The 17977-nt window shown below is 39.6% G+C and overlaps 1 protein-coding gene across 1 annotated transcript in view; it reads right to left on the bottom strand.

Moving 5' to 3' along the window:
• The window catches only part of LOC129837205 (ER membrane protein complex subunit 2), a 59052-nt gene that overhangs the window by 23933 nt on the left and 17142 nt on the right, over positions 1-17977 (bottom strand). The window contains exons 3-5 of the mRNA XM_055903181.1: positions 14895-14959; positions 11331-11416; positions 3768-3825 (exon numbers count right to left, since the gene is read on the bottom strand). Of these exons, the coding sequence (XP_055759156.1) occupies positions 3768-3825; positions 11331-11416; positions 14895-14959 (209 nt within the window). The remainder of the gene's footprint in view (positions 1-3767; positions 3826-11330; positions 11417-14894; positions 14960-17977) is intronic.

The raw sequence follows: 17977 nt of genomic DNA, 5'->3' as shown, positions 1-17977 counted from the left end.
AAATAATAAAAATAATTTTTTTAACTTTCTTTTTTCCATTTTACTTCACCATTTTGTGTATGTCCATTACATGAAATCCAAATAAAAATCCTTTTAAATTACAGATTGTAATGCAACAAAATAGGAAAAACACCAAGGGGGATGAATACTTTTGCAAGGCACTGTATCTAGCTAAGTGGTTAGCTTCTTCCAAAATCAAGCTTCGCCTGTTAACAGCAGAGAATCCCTTCCTGGATCAAGAGCCTTGCTTTGTAATATTTGTTTTGTGCGTGCAGCAAACTGTGAGTAGCATTTTTTTGTTACTTCTATACTTTACTTGTATATTTTAGGTCAGAGACTGTATAAAATGTTTGCAATCTGCTCGTTAGCATTTAGTTACTATTCTCTATGAGATTATACATGTAGTTATTAGCACGGCTAACCTTCGGATTGTAAGGCACAAGGTCGGTATAAAAAGGTATGACAATTTGGATACATCCCAAACCTAATTTTAATAATTTTCTTCATTTCCTACACAAATGTGCTACCATTGACACACTGTGTCACATTTTGAGACATATGTGGCATTGTGTTGTGTGACAAAACTGCACATTGTAGAGTGGCCTTTTATTGTAATGATCATGCTGTTTAATCAGATTCTTGATATGCCATACCTGTCAGGTTGATGTATTATCTAGGCAAAGGAGAAATGCTCACTAACAGGGATGTCAACACATTGGAAAGAAATAAGCTTTTTGTGCGTATGGAACATTTCTGGGACCTTTTATTTCAGCTCGTGAAACCAACAATTTACATGTCGCGTTTATATTTTTGTTCAGTATATTTATTGCTGAGGTTGTGGAAGTGCCTACACTGGCAACTTCACGACCAAAATCAGTTGCTCTGGAGGCATCACGGCCCATACAAACTAACTTGCGCTCCCCCTTCCCACCACCTGCCTTGTCTTCCATGACAGAGTATTCAATGTGCTTATAATTGAAATAGGACATGGTGGATCTAACCTGTGTAAAACAAATAGATCTCTCATTTTAATAGAAGAACGAACAGTGTGACTGGTTTTGTCCAACAGAAACAGAGTAAAATAAAGAATGACGGTAAATGACAAAGTGAAGAAGGTGTAAAGGGGTCTGAACGAGGGGGAGCAGACAGTTACACTCCAGGGAACCGATAGAGATGAGGGGGCAATTCTTCCACACCAGAAAGAAGGGGAGGTGACTGCATCAGAGCATACCCAAGTTTATTGATTTTGTCAGCAAGGCCTCCGTTTGTTTGAAACAGACAGTCGCTGAGGTGCAGAATCCTCACATGGTGTCCAAAGAACAAATGTTGATGCTTCGTCTCTCACACTTTGCCAGCCAAGAGAAAATGTTTAATATATCTAAGCAAGTCCATGTGTCGGGGGCAACGCAGAAGCTTGTTGAACGTCTACAGGAGGACTGCCAAAACAAATAAGGTCATGGTTTCTTTTGAAAACCCTTTAAAACATGTATTTTCTTGCGTGGCCACATGTCCTTATGGAAACAATTAACAGCAGGTACAATGTGTTTTGGGTTGGTGGTCAGGGATTGGCAGAACACTGGATAGACATGGTCTTGCAAGTCATTCAGCTGAAATTCAATATAAATTGAGAGAAGACTGTATGGAACTTAAGGCAACAATTGTGTATATCTAAAGCCTATACCCATTTAGAATCTGACGGATTCAAATGGTTAACTGCTGTGTAAACCAGAGCGTTGCATTTGTTGGAATTGTTTTTGTGGGAAAAACAGTTTTGCTACATCACTATGATAATGCAGACTAATTGGCAGATGGACAGTTATACACATATGACACACAAAAGACAACATATGGATAGAACTGATACAGCAAGTGGCGATCAAGATAGTGGGAAAGTAACAGCCTTGTCAGAGCCCAGATGCTCTACAAATCTCACAGTGCACTGTGCATGGGCCTAAGATATAACAAGAACTTGAGTAAAAGTCAATCGGCTCCCTATATCTGTTTCTACTGTTTAGAAATGAACGCTGGGCTTTGCACCTGAAGAAGGAGAGATGCACATTTCGATCAATTCTGCTGTCGACTAACCGACCCCAACAGTAAAATTGTGACTAACAGAAAATACTATGGCATGCATACAAGACATTGAACTTTTTCATTAAGAGAACCATGCAACAATAGCAAGCCTATCATCTTTCAGTCAAAAGGCTATAGGCCTATTATTAAACATGGAACTCCAGTAATGAAGCAGCTAATAAAACGGCATTTTCTAAATTCAATTTGCGGGGAAACCCCGTTCTAAACAGCACACCTAACGCAAGCGGTTCCACATGTGACCGATGCAAATCTCAGTTAGAAAGATAGAACGAGGGGGACTCTAATAGGAACAACTAGGATGGTGTCTGGCTTCTGGACAACAAAAGAAAGTTATGAAAACCAATAGAACAGGAGAGAAATGCTGTTTAATGGCATGAGGAAGTCAAAATAATTGCTTCCACGTTTCTATGGATGGATTTTGGCTACTAGGCTACTTTGCCTCATTATTTGAAGTGAAGTAAACCGTTCAGGTTTCAAACAATTATACTGCCTCATGCTTACATTGCAAAATGGTGGGTGACGCGCTGATAACCTGTCTACCGGTGACTAGAGCCTATGCACTCAAATGACGAAAGGGAGGCGCGTTTTAATTATGAGTTGAGATAAACAAAAATATTAGCTCTTTTTAATCATAGCCATTAAAATCGTAGCCGTGGGCTTACAAAAGCATGTTTCACTCAAGCTCTCGCAGTCTCAGTGCAGAATTAAACGTTTATCCACGTTTCTCCAAACACCAAATTTCGAAGTTGCTCAAGACGTTACATTTCAAAGTGCTTTTGACACCTTGGGTTGATCCTGCTGTTCTGTATTGTTCCATTTCTTCAAATGTCACATTTAGAAGGATTATGTTTAGGCACTCATTCCCGAATGGAATAGGTAAGGGTTAAAGTTTGGGAAAGGGCTAAAACGAAACCATAAAAAATACATTTTTTATTTTTTTTGTGTCCACCACTGGGATAGAACATAGAACCTTCTAATCCAGAGTCTTGGGATTAGCACATCCCCCATCCCCGTCCACAACACCCTAGCAAAACCAAAACAACATGGTAATAGCGCTCACTGTTGCCCCAAAGACATGGATAGACGTCCAATTTAGAAGTCAAACTTGAACGATCTCTCTGGTTTCACTCCAGTACCAGCTTTCTGAGGAGCTACTCTCGTTTTACAGGTGATTGGCTATTCCGCTCCTCAAACAAGGTTATGTATGCTGTGCGCGTGTGATAAATAATGTACATGATAACTAACGAAAACACACAGGCGCCAATTTAATACCATTAAATTATGAAAACGTACTCGGACTGATAAGCATTTTCACGACGGTAATGGAGGACGAAATACAGAAGCACAGTCCTGCTCACCCCAGAAGGGGTCTAAGAACTACCTGTATATCACCGTCTTCAAAGAGCAGGCATTTAGTTTAGCCTTAGTTCCACCCAACATGTCCAACTCTGCCTTAGACCATGAACCCCCCCCCCCCCCTCAAACACTTGTCATTTGTGTGGGTGAGAGCCTGATCAGCAATGTGGTTGAGGTCAAATAAGGCCAAGGGGAGTTTAACTAAGCAAACTCGCACCACTAATACCAAAACTTTACAGCAGATTCAAAAGCTGTCCAAAAAGTTTGGACAACAACTGTAACAAAATAAGAATAAGTGTGTGTTTTTCCTCACTTACCGTATTGGTGGGATCCTCTTGCAGTATTGAATCATACTGCTTGCTGGCATCCTCGTACCTTCAAAAGGCAGAAGAGAAGAAAAAAAAGGACTCACCAGTCAAGACAAATTAGGCGGTGGGGAAATCAAACAGAGTTCAAGGCAATCAAGTTTCTGTACACAATGCAGCCGGTCTCTATGGTTACACCGTGAACCCTTTGCCAAAATCAGCAGTGATCTAAAAGAGGAACAGTCATTACTGTTGCTGCTCAAATAGCCTGCGTTGTGAGAGGCTTACGCCACTTAACAATGCGTTAAGAAACCAGTACATTAGAGCAGGGAAGCACACTGATTTGAAGAGTGTACACACAATTATAGCCTTTGATTTGTTTCAAGGTGAATCGACTCAATCTGTTCAGTTTCGTTTTTAAAGGCCTTTCTTTTGAGCCGTGTAGAATAATAGGCTACCTTCCATTAAATACAAGTCTGATCAGAGTTATATTCAACACAATGTGCGTTTTAAAGTTACGAGGCAAAAGGGGGAATCCATACGATTCTGTTTAAAATGAGTGAGTTATGAACTGTAAATATCAAACCTTGCAGAAATTTCCTGGCAACAGGGAGGTGGGGAGGCGTGTTCACTTCACTTGTCATGTCAAATCATGGGTCCGCAGGGATGATTTTGAACTTGTTTTTTTTATTAGAGGCGAACTGCAATGCTAACGGTTTAGCGGCCAAAAAGCCGGGGCTCCGTGATCAAAACCTGTTCTGCCCACCACAACCTACAACAGAAGCAACTCTGTTTCCCATTAGCAGTGAGCAGCCCCACTTCCAGTGCCACTCCTTCCCTCACATCCACTTTACTACTCAACTGCACTCTGGGAGATTTCAGATGGCACCAGGCAACCACTCCTGAGCCACTTTGATATGCTTTATTTACTGGGGGGTGGGCTCAACGAGACACAGTGTGTGTGTGTGTGTGTGTGTGTGTGTGTGTGTGTGTGTGTGTGTGTCGGGGGGGATAGTTAGTTGTTTGAAGCCGTTTCATTCCAGTGTACTTCCGCCTGAAGCCAATTAGAGGCCAGTGTGCCATTTATTTAATCTGACAGTGCAGGAGCAATCATTCTCAATTATCACATCAACTTTGACATAACCGATAAACGAGTCATGGTGATCAGGGGTGGTAAACAGATGGAATTACCCTTACTCCAGTTCTAGTCCAAAATACTGTGTTTATCTTGTACCCTTTCTGTTTTTATGAATCACATTTGCAGATTTAAAAATAAACCGTGCTTAGAAGAAACAAAGCTGAAACTGTGGTGGCGTGTCAATGTTTACCGGCAGGCAAGGCCTCGCCTCTCGGCTTGGAGACAAAAAGCACAAGAGAATGAAATTTTTTGAAAAAACTGAAGATTGAGGGACCCCCAGAATAGCAGTGGGAGCAAACCACTTCCTTCCTGGGGAATCCCTCGCTCAGGCACTGAAACATTCACTTATTTTTTCTCCCCCTTTTTGCCAGTGGAATGGTTGTTTCCAACACAAACAGAGAGCCCACCACACACACACACAGACCATCGTACCACTTAGGATCTACAGTACACCCCACCCCCCTTTACCATGGGCCTATAGGGTAAATTCTGTTTAATTCAATCACTTTTTGACAGCATCCCTTTTGATTAAAACTTTCCATACATTTGCCCTTGGAAAAAGTGGTCAGAAAGTGACTTTTTGGACCTGAATGCCAAAACATTCAGAAGATAAAGGTGCTCAAAGTGCAACCATTTTCCATACCATGCAACATCCATGTCTTCTTCACTGGAAAAGATCAACGGTTGAGTTTGAGAATTTAAAAGCTTACAAAAAGTGGTCAAACTTTAATTATTTATTGAAAAAAAGGTTTTATAATAAAAATAAATAAAACCTTTAACGTCAATTGTCTAAAAACACAAACTTCAGATTTCCTTGCATATTCGCATATGTTGTAGCTTAGACCCTATTTCACATCTGAGGTTTCTGTGTTGTGCCCGCCATCGGTTGAGACACAACATGCTCTTGAATACAGGGTGGGTGCCATTTAGGGCTGACCCCATTTAGTCGACAGGTCAATTGTTTGGTCTATAGGCTGTTGGTCGACAGAGATATTTTTAGTCATGCGGTCGCAAATTGTTTACATTTTTTGAAGGCACACGAGACACATTTATTTATTTTTTATTTTTCCGTTATTTTACCAGGTAAGTTGACTGAGAACAGGACCCCTGGGGGTAATTGGCCTATCCACAGGGGGTACTTGAGAAGAACCATGAGATCATAGGGTTACTGATAAAATTACCATGGGGGGGGGGGGTGTAATTCAGGGGTACTGCGGGCAGAGAAACAAGCAATTGTTGGTTCAGTAAGTGAAAAAGGTTGGGAACCATTGCTCGAAGACATCCAGTGCCTTCAGAAAGTATTCATACTCATTGACTTATTCCACATTTTGTTGTGTTACAGCCTGAATTCAACATGGATTAAATCGATTTCTCACCCATCTACACACAATAACACATAATGACAAAGTGAAAACGTGTTTTTAGACCTTTTTGCAAATTGACTGAAAATGAAATACAGAAATATCACAGTCAATACTTTGTAGAAGCACCTTTGAGCGGAGATTACAGCTTTAAGTCGTCTTGGGTATGTCTATCAGCTTTGCACATCTGGATTTTTTTTTACCATTCTTTCTTGCAGATTCTCTCAAAATCTGTTAAGTTAGATGGGGAGTGGCAGTGAACAGCAATCTTCAAGTATTTCCACAGATTTTCAAATGGGATTCAAGTTTGGGCTTTGGCTGGGACACATAAGGACTTTCACATTCTTGTTCTGAAGCCATTCCAGCGTTGCTTTGGCTGTATGCTTAGGGCCATTGTCCTGTTGGAATATAAATCTTTGCCACAGTCTAAGGTCGTTTGCACTCTAAAGCAGGTTCTCATCAAGGGTTTGCCTGTATTTGGCTCCCTAAATTGTTCCCTCTACCCTTACCAGTCTCCCAGTCCCTGCCACTGAAAAGAATCCCCATAGCATGATGCTGCCTTATCCTCTCTCATGTGCCTTTTTGCAAATTCCAGGCATGCAGTCTTATGCTTTTTCCTCTGGAGTGGCTTACGTCTGGCCACTCTACCCATAAAGTCCAGATTAGTGAAGTGCTATCGAGACTGTTGTCCTATTGTTAAACGAACCTAAATATATTTTATATTTTTGATTCTTCAAAGTAGCCACCCTTTGCCTTCATGACAGCTTTGCACACTCTTGGCATTCTCTCAACCAGCTTCACCTGGAATTATTTTCCAAAAGTCTTGAAGGAGTTCCCACATATGCTGAGCACTTGTTGGCTGCTTTTCCTTCATTCTGCGGTCCAACTCATCCCAAAACATCTCAATTGGGTTGAGGTCGGAGGATTGTGGAGGCCAGGTCATCTGACGCAGCACTCCATCACTCTCCTTTTTTGGTTAAATAGCCCTTAAACAGCCCGGAGGTGGGTTGGGTCATTGTCCTGTTGAAAAACAAATGGTAACAGAATAGGTAACAGATTTTTTATTTTATTATAATAATAATTTTCATTAGTTGATGTTACTGTAGGCTATATGTAAAACAAAAAAAAAACATCAAAAACACATTAATTCAAGCGTTCAATAAATTCTATTTGTGGAAATAGAGCCGAATATATTGATAAAAGTCAACTTGTCCGAGAGAGATTTGCATAGTTATCAAAACGTCACGCCAGAGTAAAGCCTACACTAAACACAGCCCCTATTTTAAGTGTTAAAAAAAATTCCTATGGAAAAAATGAATGGTGGAAACCATTTCCCCATTTGACCACTAGGTTTTATGGGTATTATGACACCTCCATTGTGGGGCTCTATTAGGCCTACTTAAGACAAAATATATTTTAAAAGAATGCAGTACGGCAGCATTTCATTGTAGTTAAGGATGACGCCAAAAAAGAGGAATGCAAAACCTGCAAACAGCTTACCATAGTTGGACAACGAACAAGACATAACACTTGAAAACAGTAAATTAGCCTACTTTGTTTTTCTAGTTGCAGATTCTAGTTGACAGATTGTATATGCTTGTCAGTGGCCGCTGCAGTGGAGCTCTCCAAGGTGATGAACTGAATCTTCACTGAGCGCTTTCTTCCGCATTGGACAGCGGGTCACTCTCTGCCGTTCTGAAACCATCTTCGGTGCGCTGTTGAATTGGCGCAATCCCGGTTTGCATGTTAAACAACATAACTCTTCATTTTCACTTGGCCTTCTCAAATATAGTTAAAACAAGACTTATCGTGTCGCCCATTACCGGCAACTTCCAGAGCGTAAATGTTAGAATCTGCGAAGGCCAGAAGCACCGAAAGTAACAACAATTCTAGTACCTAACCGTTTTTCATGTTATAGTATCGAAAAATTACAGAGGTTTCGGTATACCGTAAAACGGTATACGGTATAAACGTAAAACGGTATACCGTGAGCCGGTGAAAATTTTCTTCACAACAAACATAGGCTCATTCTGTTCAGAACAAGCCATATCATCTTGTAATTTATTATAATCTTCAATGTCTCATCTTAATTTATAGCATTTCTCTCCCTCACACAACACATTCTTTTGCAAAAGTTGCCCAATTACCGGGAGGGAAGGGGCAACTTCTTGTCGTGCGCGGTGCTCAAATTCAGAACGGCTGTCAGTCAGAGCTCGAGCATGTTACTGTACAGCCACTACATTCCAATTTAGGCGCTTATTAGTGCCCAAATCTTCCATTTTAAACCCGTATACGGGTACGAGTGTGAAGGGTTAAAGCATCAGACAAGCACAGTACATATAGTTGATTTTATTATAGGGGGTGTCTATATGGAAAAATACACGTTAACATTTTTTTTATATATATATAAAACGTGTTTTTTTTTGTAGGGGACAGCCCTAGTGTTATTTCAAGCATAGCAATATAATTCATATAATGGACAAATCCCTTCAGACTACTGCAATTTAGCCAGTACATCATCGAAATGTCAAATGAATTGACATTTTTATTTCTAATTACTGCCACAAATATGACCACGGGTCCACCCACCAGCGAATCTCATGCCTTTTCTATTACAGTATCTACACTTCTATGATTCCAATAGGTTACTTATGAAGGAATGACAGTATAATTTAAAATAACATATTCCAATTCAACTCAACATTCTCTGATGTGTGGAACTCCAACCATCTTTGTGGTACCATTTGAAAGTTGAAATGTTATTCCCATTTTAGTACATTTATCAGCCAAAACATGACAACCAACCTGTGTTCAAGAGAATGTTGTCTCTCAACTGATGGCGTGACAACACAAAAACCTTAGATTATGTAAAATAGGGGTTTTATTTAACCTTTATTTCACTAGGCAAGTCAGTTCAGAACAAATATTTATTTACAATGACGGCCTACACCGGCAAAACACGGACGACGCTGGGCCAATTGTGCGTCGCCCTATGGGACTCCCAATCATGGCCGGTTGAGATACAGCCTGGATTTGAACCAGGGTGTCTGTAGTGACGCCTCTAGCATTGAGATGCGTTTTTTAAAAGATTTTTAAAAAATCATTATAAAATAGTTTGACAACCCTGTTTGTAAGCTTTTAAATTCTATAAATCTCAACTGTTTTTCTTTTCCAGTGATGAAGACATGGATGTCTCAATGGGTCAACTTTGAAAGGGAAATGAAAGGGAAAGGGGACACCTAGTCAGTTGCACAACTGAATGCAGTCAACCGAGCACCTTTATCTCTTGAATGTTTTGGCATTCATGTCCAAAGTCACTTTCTGAGCACTTCTGCAATGGGCAAACACAGTTGAAGTCGGAGGTTTACATACACCTTAGCCATATACATATAAACTCAGTTTTTCACAAATCCTGACATTTAATCCTAGTAAATATTCCCTGTTTTAGGTCAGTTAGGATCACCACTTTATTTTAAGAATGTGAAATGTCAGAATAATAGTAAAAAGAGAATTATTTATTTCAGCTTTTATTTATTTCATCACATTCCCAGTGGGTCAGAAGTTTACATACACTCAATTAGTATTTGGTAGCATTGCCTTTAAATTGTTTAACTTGGGTCAAACTTTTCGGGTAGCCTTCCACAAGCTTCCCACAATAAGTTGGGTGAATTTTGGCCCATTCCTTCTGACAGAGCTGGTGTAACTGAATCAGGTTTGTAGGCCTCCTTGCTCGCACACGCTTTTTCAGTTCTGCCCACAAATTTTCTATAGGACTGAAGTCAGGGCTTTGTGATGGCCACTCCAATACCTTGACTTTGTTGTCCTAAAGCCATTTTACCACAACTTTGGATGTATGCTTGGAGTCAATGTCCATTTGGAAGACCCACTTGCAACCAAGGTTTAACTTCCTGACTGATGTCTTGAGATGTTGCTTCAATATATCCACATAATTGTTCTTCCTCATGATGCGATCTATTTTGTGAAGTGCACCAGTCCCTCCTGCAGCAAAGCACCCCCACAACATGATGCTGCCACCCCCGTGCTTCACGGTTGGGATGGTGTTCTTCAGCTTGCAAGTCTCCCCCTTTTTCCTCCAAACATAACAATGGTCATTATGGCCAAACAGTTCTATTTTTGTTTCATCAGACCAGAGGACATTTCTCCAAACTGTACGATCTTTGTCCCCATGTGCAGTTGCAAACCGTAGCCTGTTTTTTTTAATGGCGGTTTTGGAGCAGTGGCTTCTTCCTTGCTGAGCGGCCTTTCAGGTTATGTCGATATAGGACTCGTTTTACTGTGGATATAAATCATTTTGCACCTGTTTCCTCCAGCATTCTCACATGGTCCTTCGCTGTTGTTCTGGGATTGATTTGCACTTTTCACACCAAAGTACGTTCATCTCTAGGAGACAGAACGCGTCTCCTCCTGAGCGGTATAACGGCTACGTGGTCCCATGGTGTTTATACTTGCGTACCATTGTTTGTACAGATGAACATGGTACCTTCAGGTGTTTGGAAATTGCTCCCAAGGATGAACCAGACTTTTTCTGAGGTCTTGGCTGATTTATTTTGATTTTCCCATGATGTCAAGCAAAGAGTTTGAAGGTAGGCCTTGAAATACATCCACAGATACACCTCCAATTGACTCAAATTATGTCAATTAGCCTATCAGAAGCTTCTAAAGCCATGACATCATTTTCTGGAATTTTTCAAGCTGTTTAAAGGCACAGTCAACTTAGTGTATGTAGACTTCTGACCCACTGGAATTATGATACAGTGAGTTAGACAGATTATTTAACTTATGTAATCAATTGTTGGAAAATGCACTTGTGTCATGCACAAAGTAGATGTCCTAACCGACTTGCCAAAGCTATAGTTTGTTAACAAGAAATTTGTTGAGTGGTTGAAAAACTAGTTTAATGACTCCAACCTAAGTATATGTAAACTTCCGACTTCAACTGCATGTATGGAAGGTTTCGTTCAAATCAAAAGGGATGCTGTCAAAAAGTGATTGAACTCAAATGGATTTACCCTTTAGTCTTTCAGTCATGTTACAGTGAGAGACTCTGAAGCTTACTTTTCCAAAGCCTCCAGCCGCATGCCTGCTAATCGCTTCACTCGTTGGCTACCTGGAAACTGCCTCTTCAGTTCCTGTAGACAAGTCTGCAAGGGAAGTGGGCAGAAGGGAGGTGCAATTAGAGTTGGCTGGCTGCAACATGTTACAATGCTGCAACATGCGTACAGGGCACGTACACTTTCAACTACTTAAGGCCCCCCATGCAGTCTTTGTAATTGTATTTTTAAATCACCGCAAATTATCACTCTGTGATCACTTTTTTTTGTTCAAACAATGTCACAAAAGTTCAACACCAGCAACTGGTCATTGTTCAGAATAATCAGATCAGATTTTGTCATGCTGTGGGGAAAAACTCCATACTGAAAAGGCTGACATTCCAGGAGTTTTTTTTTCTTCCAAAAGCTCTTACACTAAAAGGGCATTATCATAAATTCACAATTTGAGTGTTTTTTCAACCTCAGTGTGGAAATATCATACAAAAAAAGAAAATCAACTTTTTGACCGCACTGCCCCTTTAAACACAAACAAATATACTGTATCCATGTAAAACATTAATGGTTTTGAAATGTCATATGCAGTGGGGTTTTTTGTGTGGTTTTTTTTATGATGCAATCCAGTCCGCCCAGACAATTGAGATAGTTGGTTTCCATTCAAGGGATCCATGATAAAAGATCAACAACACAGTCCTGAAGAAATTATGTGAAAATCAGCAGTTGACGTGGTTGAAGATCATGTTGGCTTGTGGCTACCCACAATTCACCACTTGCTACTATAAAAAGGAGAGGCAGGATGCTCTTTACGGTGAGTTTTTTCCCCTCCCGTTCCTATGAGGGAACTGGAGTTTGTTTTTTCACACACTCATGGCAGAGGTGAGGAATGGTTATCGCCACGTCCAACGATATCCTGGATGAGATGGAAAACCTGTTCTGCAGCCCGGATCATTTGACCTATCCAGCTACAGTCGTGGTCTTTCTCACTGGGAGCAGGTGATTGGACAACTTTACGTAATGTCGTTTTGTCTTCTCCAATATTCTTTGCAATGCATAGGGAATCCTTGCAAAACATCCTCATATACTATTTCACCATCACCCATAAAATACTTTTTTTATTTATGTACCACTCAATTTTAAGCAGGTATGAGCAAAACTGACAGGACATTAACTAGGCTTCAATAGTACATTTAGCCTGTTCAAATCAGTCCAGAACAGTGGGAAAATGCCATAGGTTCCTGTTCTTTGCAGTGAAAATGCACATTTTGATTTAAATCAAACTAAGCAAGAACAATGTTATATTTCCACAACGCAAATTTGATTGAATTCCAATCCAAACGCACAGGGTAATGCCATTGGTTCCTGCTCTTTGCAGTGAAAATGCACCTTTTGATTCAAATCAAAATAAGCAGGAACAATGTTATAATCCACAATGCAGATTTGATTGAATTCCAATCCAAAACGTATTGGAACATCAAAACATGATACATTGACTGTTAATACAGTATTAGTTCTGACTAACACGAGGTGCTTTCTTCTTGTTCTACTGGATCATAGGAAGGACAGGAAATGGCCCTAAGTGATGCCTCAACAGGAATAGGCCTCATCTACTCTCCTAGCATGCTTCTTTCAACTGTGGGCATTCACTTCAAACTTTTCACCTGCATTTGCATATGAGAATACCTTGAACAGGAAAATGATGATTTTCTGCTATCTAGGCATGGTTTCTTATCAACCCAGAAACTCATAACCCGCTCAGTCACCATTCGGTCCTAAAACAATGTCTGTTTGCTATCTAGGCATGGTTTGTCATCCACCCAGAACTCACTAAATTACGATTCTGTCCTAAAATGAGTAAAACAGAATAATCTCATTCTATCACGTGCTGGATTTGCAAAATCAGATCTTAAAAATAAACTGGATAAAAAACAAAATTAGAAATAACTGTGGTTTTAAATTCCCAATGTTATATTAGAAAAGTGGGGTGGTCTTAACTTTTTGCTCTCGTCATATTAAATGTAATACATTTTCATAAAGCCCTTAAATCCTTAGAGTATAATTTCTCTCCTCAAGCCTCACACTTGTATTATTAAGAATAATCAATATGTGCGGCATAGAAATAAAAACCATGTATTTGATGTACAAGGGACATTAAAAAATATATATAAAATGATCATGCTTTTGTATCAATCTCTCTCCTGTATGCTTTATGTTGTTCAATCAAAAAATACGTGGGAGGAAAAATCATAGTGCCTTCAGAAAGTATTCACACTCCTTTATCCCCCCCCCATCTTGTTGTGATACAGACTGAATTTAAAATGGATAAAATTTTGATTTTTTGTCACTGGCCTACACACAATACTCCATAAGGTCAAAATGGAATCATGTTTTGGGAAATTTTTACAAATTAATAAAAAATGAAATGCTAAATTGTCTTGAGTCAAGTATTCAATCCCTTTGTTATGGCAAGCCTAAATAAAGTCATGTTATGGGTATGCTTGTCCTAGGCAAGGACTAGGGAATTTTGGGGGGGATAAAAATAAAGGGAATAGAGCTAAGCACAGGCCTTATCCTAGAGGAAACCCTGGTTCATTCTGCTTTCCAAAAGACACAGGGACACAAATTCACCTCTCGGCAGGACAATAACCTAAAAGACAAGGCCAAATATACACTGGAGTTGCTTACCAAGATGACACTGAATGTTCCTGAGTAGCCTAGTCTAGCAATGATCAACAACCAACTTGACAGAGATTTGTTTTTCTTGTGTTTTTATAATAATGTGCAAATATTGTACAATCCAGCTGTGCAAAGCTCTTAGAGACTTAACCAGAAAGACGGGCGGCAGGTAGCCTAGTGGTTAGAGCATTGGGCCAGTAACCGAAAGGTTGCTAGATCGAATCCCCGAGCTGACAAGGTAAAAATCTGTTGTTCTGCTTCTGAACAAGGCAGTTAACCCACTGTTCCTAGCTCGTCAAGCTCGTGTAAATAAGAATGTGTTCTTAACTGACTTGCCTAGTTAAATAAAGGTTACATAAAAAAAGACTCACAGCTTTAATCACTGTCAAAGGTGATTCAAACATGTATTGACTTAGGTGGATATAATCAAGATATATTCTTTTACAAATTGTGTAATTTTTCTTCCACTGACTTTACAGATTACAGATCATTGAAAAAACATGACAATTAAATACATTTGAATCCCACCTTGTAACAACAAAATGTGTAAAAAGTCAAAGGGTGTGAATACTTTCTGAAGGCACTTTAAGTAACACAATCTGTAACATATTAACTCTGGGATGGCAGATGAATTAACAAGGAAAGGGGGAGTTAAACTCCATAAAGGTTTACAGCTAACACTAACACTGTGTTCATCTATAGTCAGGTTTCTACACTCCCTTATTCCAACACTGTTCAGCAAATGGTTTTTCCAAAGTACAGACAGATGGGGTAATATTTTTGGCCAAATAAAAATATTTTCACATTTGGCAGCGGGGGTGACAAAGTAGCAATGACTGTGAGAGATGGATTTTGGAGGTCGTTGGGCGTGTGTGGCAGCTGTCGGTAGTTCACTTACCCAAGCCAAATCATCCCGACTGCAGTCCAGCGCAGCTATCATCACCTGCTCATAAATTATCCATACTGGGCACAGGAGAGAAAGAGAAAAGGCACTGTTTTAATATTCCAGTACAGTGTCAAGTGAACATTAAAACATGACCAATTGACATATAGACTGGTATTACAGTATTAGTTCTGACTGTAACACGAGGTGCTTTCTTCTTGTTCTACTGGATCATAGGAAGGACAGGAGATGGCCCTAAGTGATGCCTCAACAGGAATAGGCCTCATCTGCTCTCCTAGCATGCTTCTTTTCAACTGTGGGCATTCACTTCAAACTTTTCACCTGCATTTGCATATGAGAATACCTTGAACAGGGAAAATAATGTCTGCCTGCTATCTTGGCATGGATTCCTATCAACCCAGAAAGTCGTAACGCCATTCCGTTCTAAAATAATGTCTGCTCCATTAGCCCTTGAATCCTGGGGAATTGCTTTCAAGTATAATTGCTATCCTCAATCCTCACACTTATATTATTAATAATCATCAATATATGCTGGAGAGAAATAAAACCATGTATTTAAAGGACTGGATGGACAGTTCAATACAACAACAAAAAACGCTCTATTAGACCTACTTAACTTAGAGGATCAATCATGACGAATGACCATTGACCAAGTTAAGGCTACATAGACCAAATTCTGCTGGTATTCTAAGATGTCGTTCTTCATGGAAAATGTTCTAAACTTCATAAGATATTGGGCAACTCCGTACAAAAGACAACGCTTTTCCCACAGCACAAAGAACGCAAGCTTACACAGCTGTTATCCAGGGCAGCAGAATAGTATGTCATTTCCCCTCATTTCGCTGTGATACTCTAACCAGTTACGGTGTGACGCCTTATTCACAAGGCTTATCGACATAGCCAGATACATTTCATCCAGTGGCTTAGAAATAAAGATGAAATGTTTATTGAAGTGTTTATTCAATCATTCAACTGTAACAGTAAAAGACAGTGATTAGTAATAGGCTTGGCCAATGGATCCAATTAATGGAATTAATGCTAAATGTCAGACCAGTCTGTTTTGACAAGCACGCCAGACGTCCTCTGCCAAACGCTGTCTAACTGTTAATTGAGAAAGAACAATAAAAACCCAACTCGACAAGAAAACTGATATGCCAAAACAAACAAAACGCCTGGAGTTTCTCTCTCCTTTTTATGATTCCAACTCGTGTTTTGATAATTGCCATGTTGTTTCACAGCCAATTTAAGAACTGGTTTCAATAAAAACCGGGGCGTGTTAAGTGTTTACCCTGCTCTTTAAAGACTATGAATCATAATGACTACGAGGAAAAGAGACTTCCACAGAGTCGTTCATCAAGACTACCTAGTGAGAAAGGCGCAGACTATTATATAGCCTAAAGGCAAAACTGAGTGTACCGCTACCAACCATCACATATGGGTTCTTTTTTAATCAAGAAAAGGCTTACCCAAGCCTCTGCATCATTCAATTCAAAAGTTGAGTCACATTGGTAAGCCTACTAAAAATACTGAATAGGCCTGGGCTTCTGAGAACTTGTGATACATTAAAGCTGGAATTCGCACAAGATGAAACACCACTGCTATTGTTTTTGTTTTGTTGATGAAACGGAGAAGAGGAACGTCCAGCATCGTTGCAAAAAATATATATATATACACACGTCGCAGTACATATTCTGCTGAGGGGTATACTACAACGTAGGATCAAGAAGTTAGCCAGCTAACGAGATTAAATATTCTGATAAGTTTCTTTCAAAAAATGTAAAGTTAAAATGGGCATGGTCTAATTGATTCAACGGACATAAAACGCATGTAAGTTTAGCTTTTTTAATGAACGAGAAATTCGGTATTTCTGGTTGCCTATCAAAGATAGCTGGCTAACTTATTGATCCTGCTTAGTAGTATACCCTCTGTTCCAACATTGTCTGAAGTGACTATTTGGTGTTATAACCCAAACGAACGTGGCAGTTTCACCAAACCGATTCCAGCTTTAAAGATACTAGCCTATACGGCTTGCCTTTTGAGGTGGGAATGTATTATTTTGGATGAAAAAGAACGTCTTCAAGGTACACTAGTGCCTTGACAAATTAATCATAACCCTTGAATTATTCCACATTTTGTTGTGTTACTGCCTAAATTCAAAATGGATGAAATATTCTGTGGACAGATGAAACTAAAGTAGAATTGTTTGGAAGGAACACAACACTATGTATGAAGAAAAAAAGGCACAGCAACATCAAAACCTCATCCTAACTGTAAAGTATGGTGGAGGGAGCATCATAGTTTGGGGCTGATTTGCTGCCTCAGGGCCTGGACAGCTAGTTATCATCGACAAAAAAAAATATTCCGAAGTTTAACAAGACATTTTGCAAGAGAATGAAAGGCTATCTGTCCGCCTATTAACACTCAACAGAAGTTGGGTGATGCAACAGTACAACACCACAAAACACAGAAGTAAAACAACAGAATGGCTTCAAAAGAAGAAAATATGCCTTCTGGAGTGGCCCAGTCAGAGTCCTGACCTCAACCCGTTTGAGATATTGTGGCATGACCTCAAGAGAGCGGTTCACACCAGACATCCCAAGAATATTGCTGAACTGAAACAATTGTGTAAAGAGGAATGGTCCAAAATTCCTCCAGACCGTTGTGCAAGTCTGATCTGTAACTACAGAAAATGTTTAGTTGAGGTTACTGCTGACAAAGGAGGGTCAACCTGTTATTAAATCTAAGGGTTCACATACTTTTTCCACCCTGCACTGTGAATGTTTACACAGTGTGTTCAATAAAGACATGAAAACGTATAATTGTTTGTGTGTTATTAGTTTTAGCAGACTGTCTATTGTTGTGACTTAAATGAAGATACGATCAAATTTTATGAACAATTTATTCAGAAATTCAGGACAATCCAAAGGATTCACATATTTTTCCTTGCAACTGTATGTGACTTAAAAAAAATATATATTTTTTTATTTCACCTTAACCTGTTGAGGCTGGGGGCGCTGTTGTCACTATTTATGGTAATCGTGTAATTTTTGAAACGGCTTCCTACAAAATTCTTGATC

The sequence above is a fragment of the Salvelinus fontinalis genome, chromosome 38 (genome assembly GCF_029448725.1).
Source record: "Salvelinus fontinalis isolate EN_2023a chromosome 38, ASM2944872v1, whole genome shotgun sequence".
NCBI lineage: Eukaryota > Metazoa > Chordata > Actinopteri > Salmoniformes > Salmonidae > Salvelinus > Salvelinus fontinalis.
Note: the sequence above shows the minus strand (reverse complement) of the source record. Positions and strands in the feature narration are given on the sequence as shown.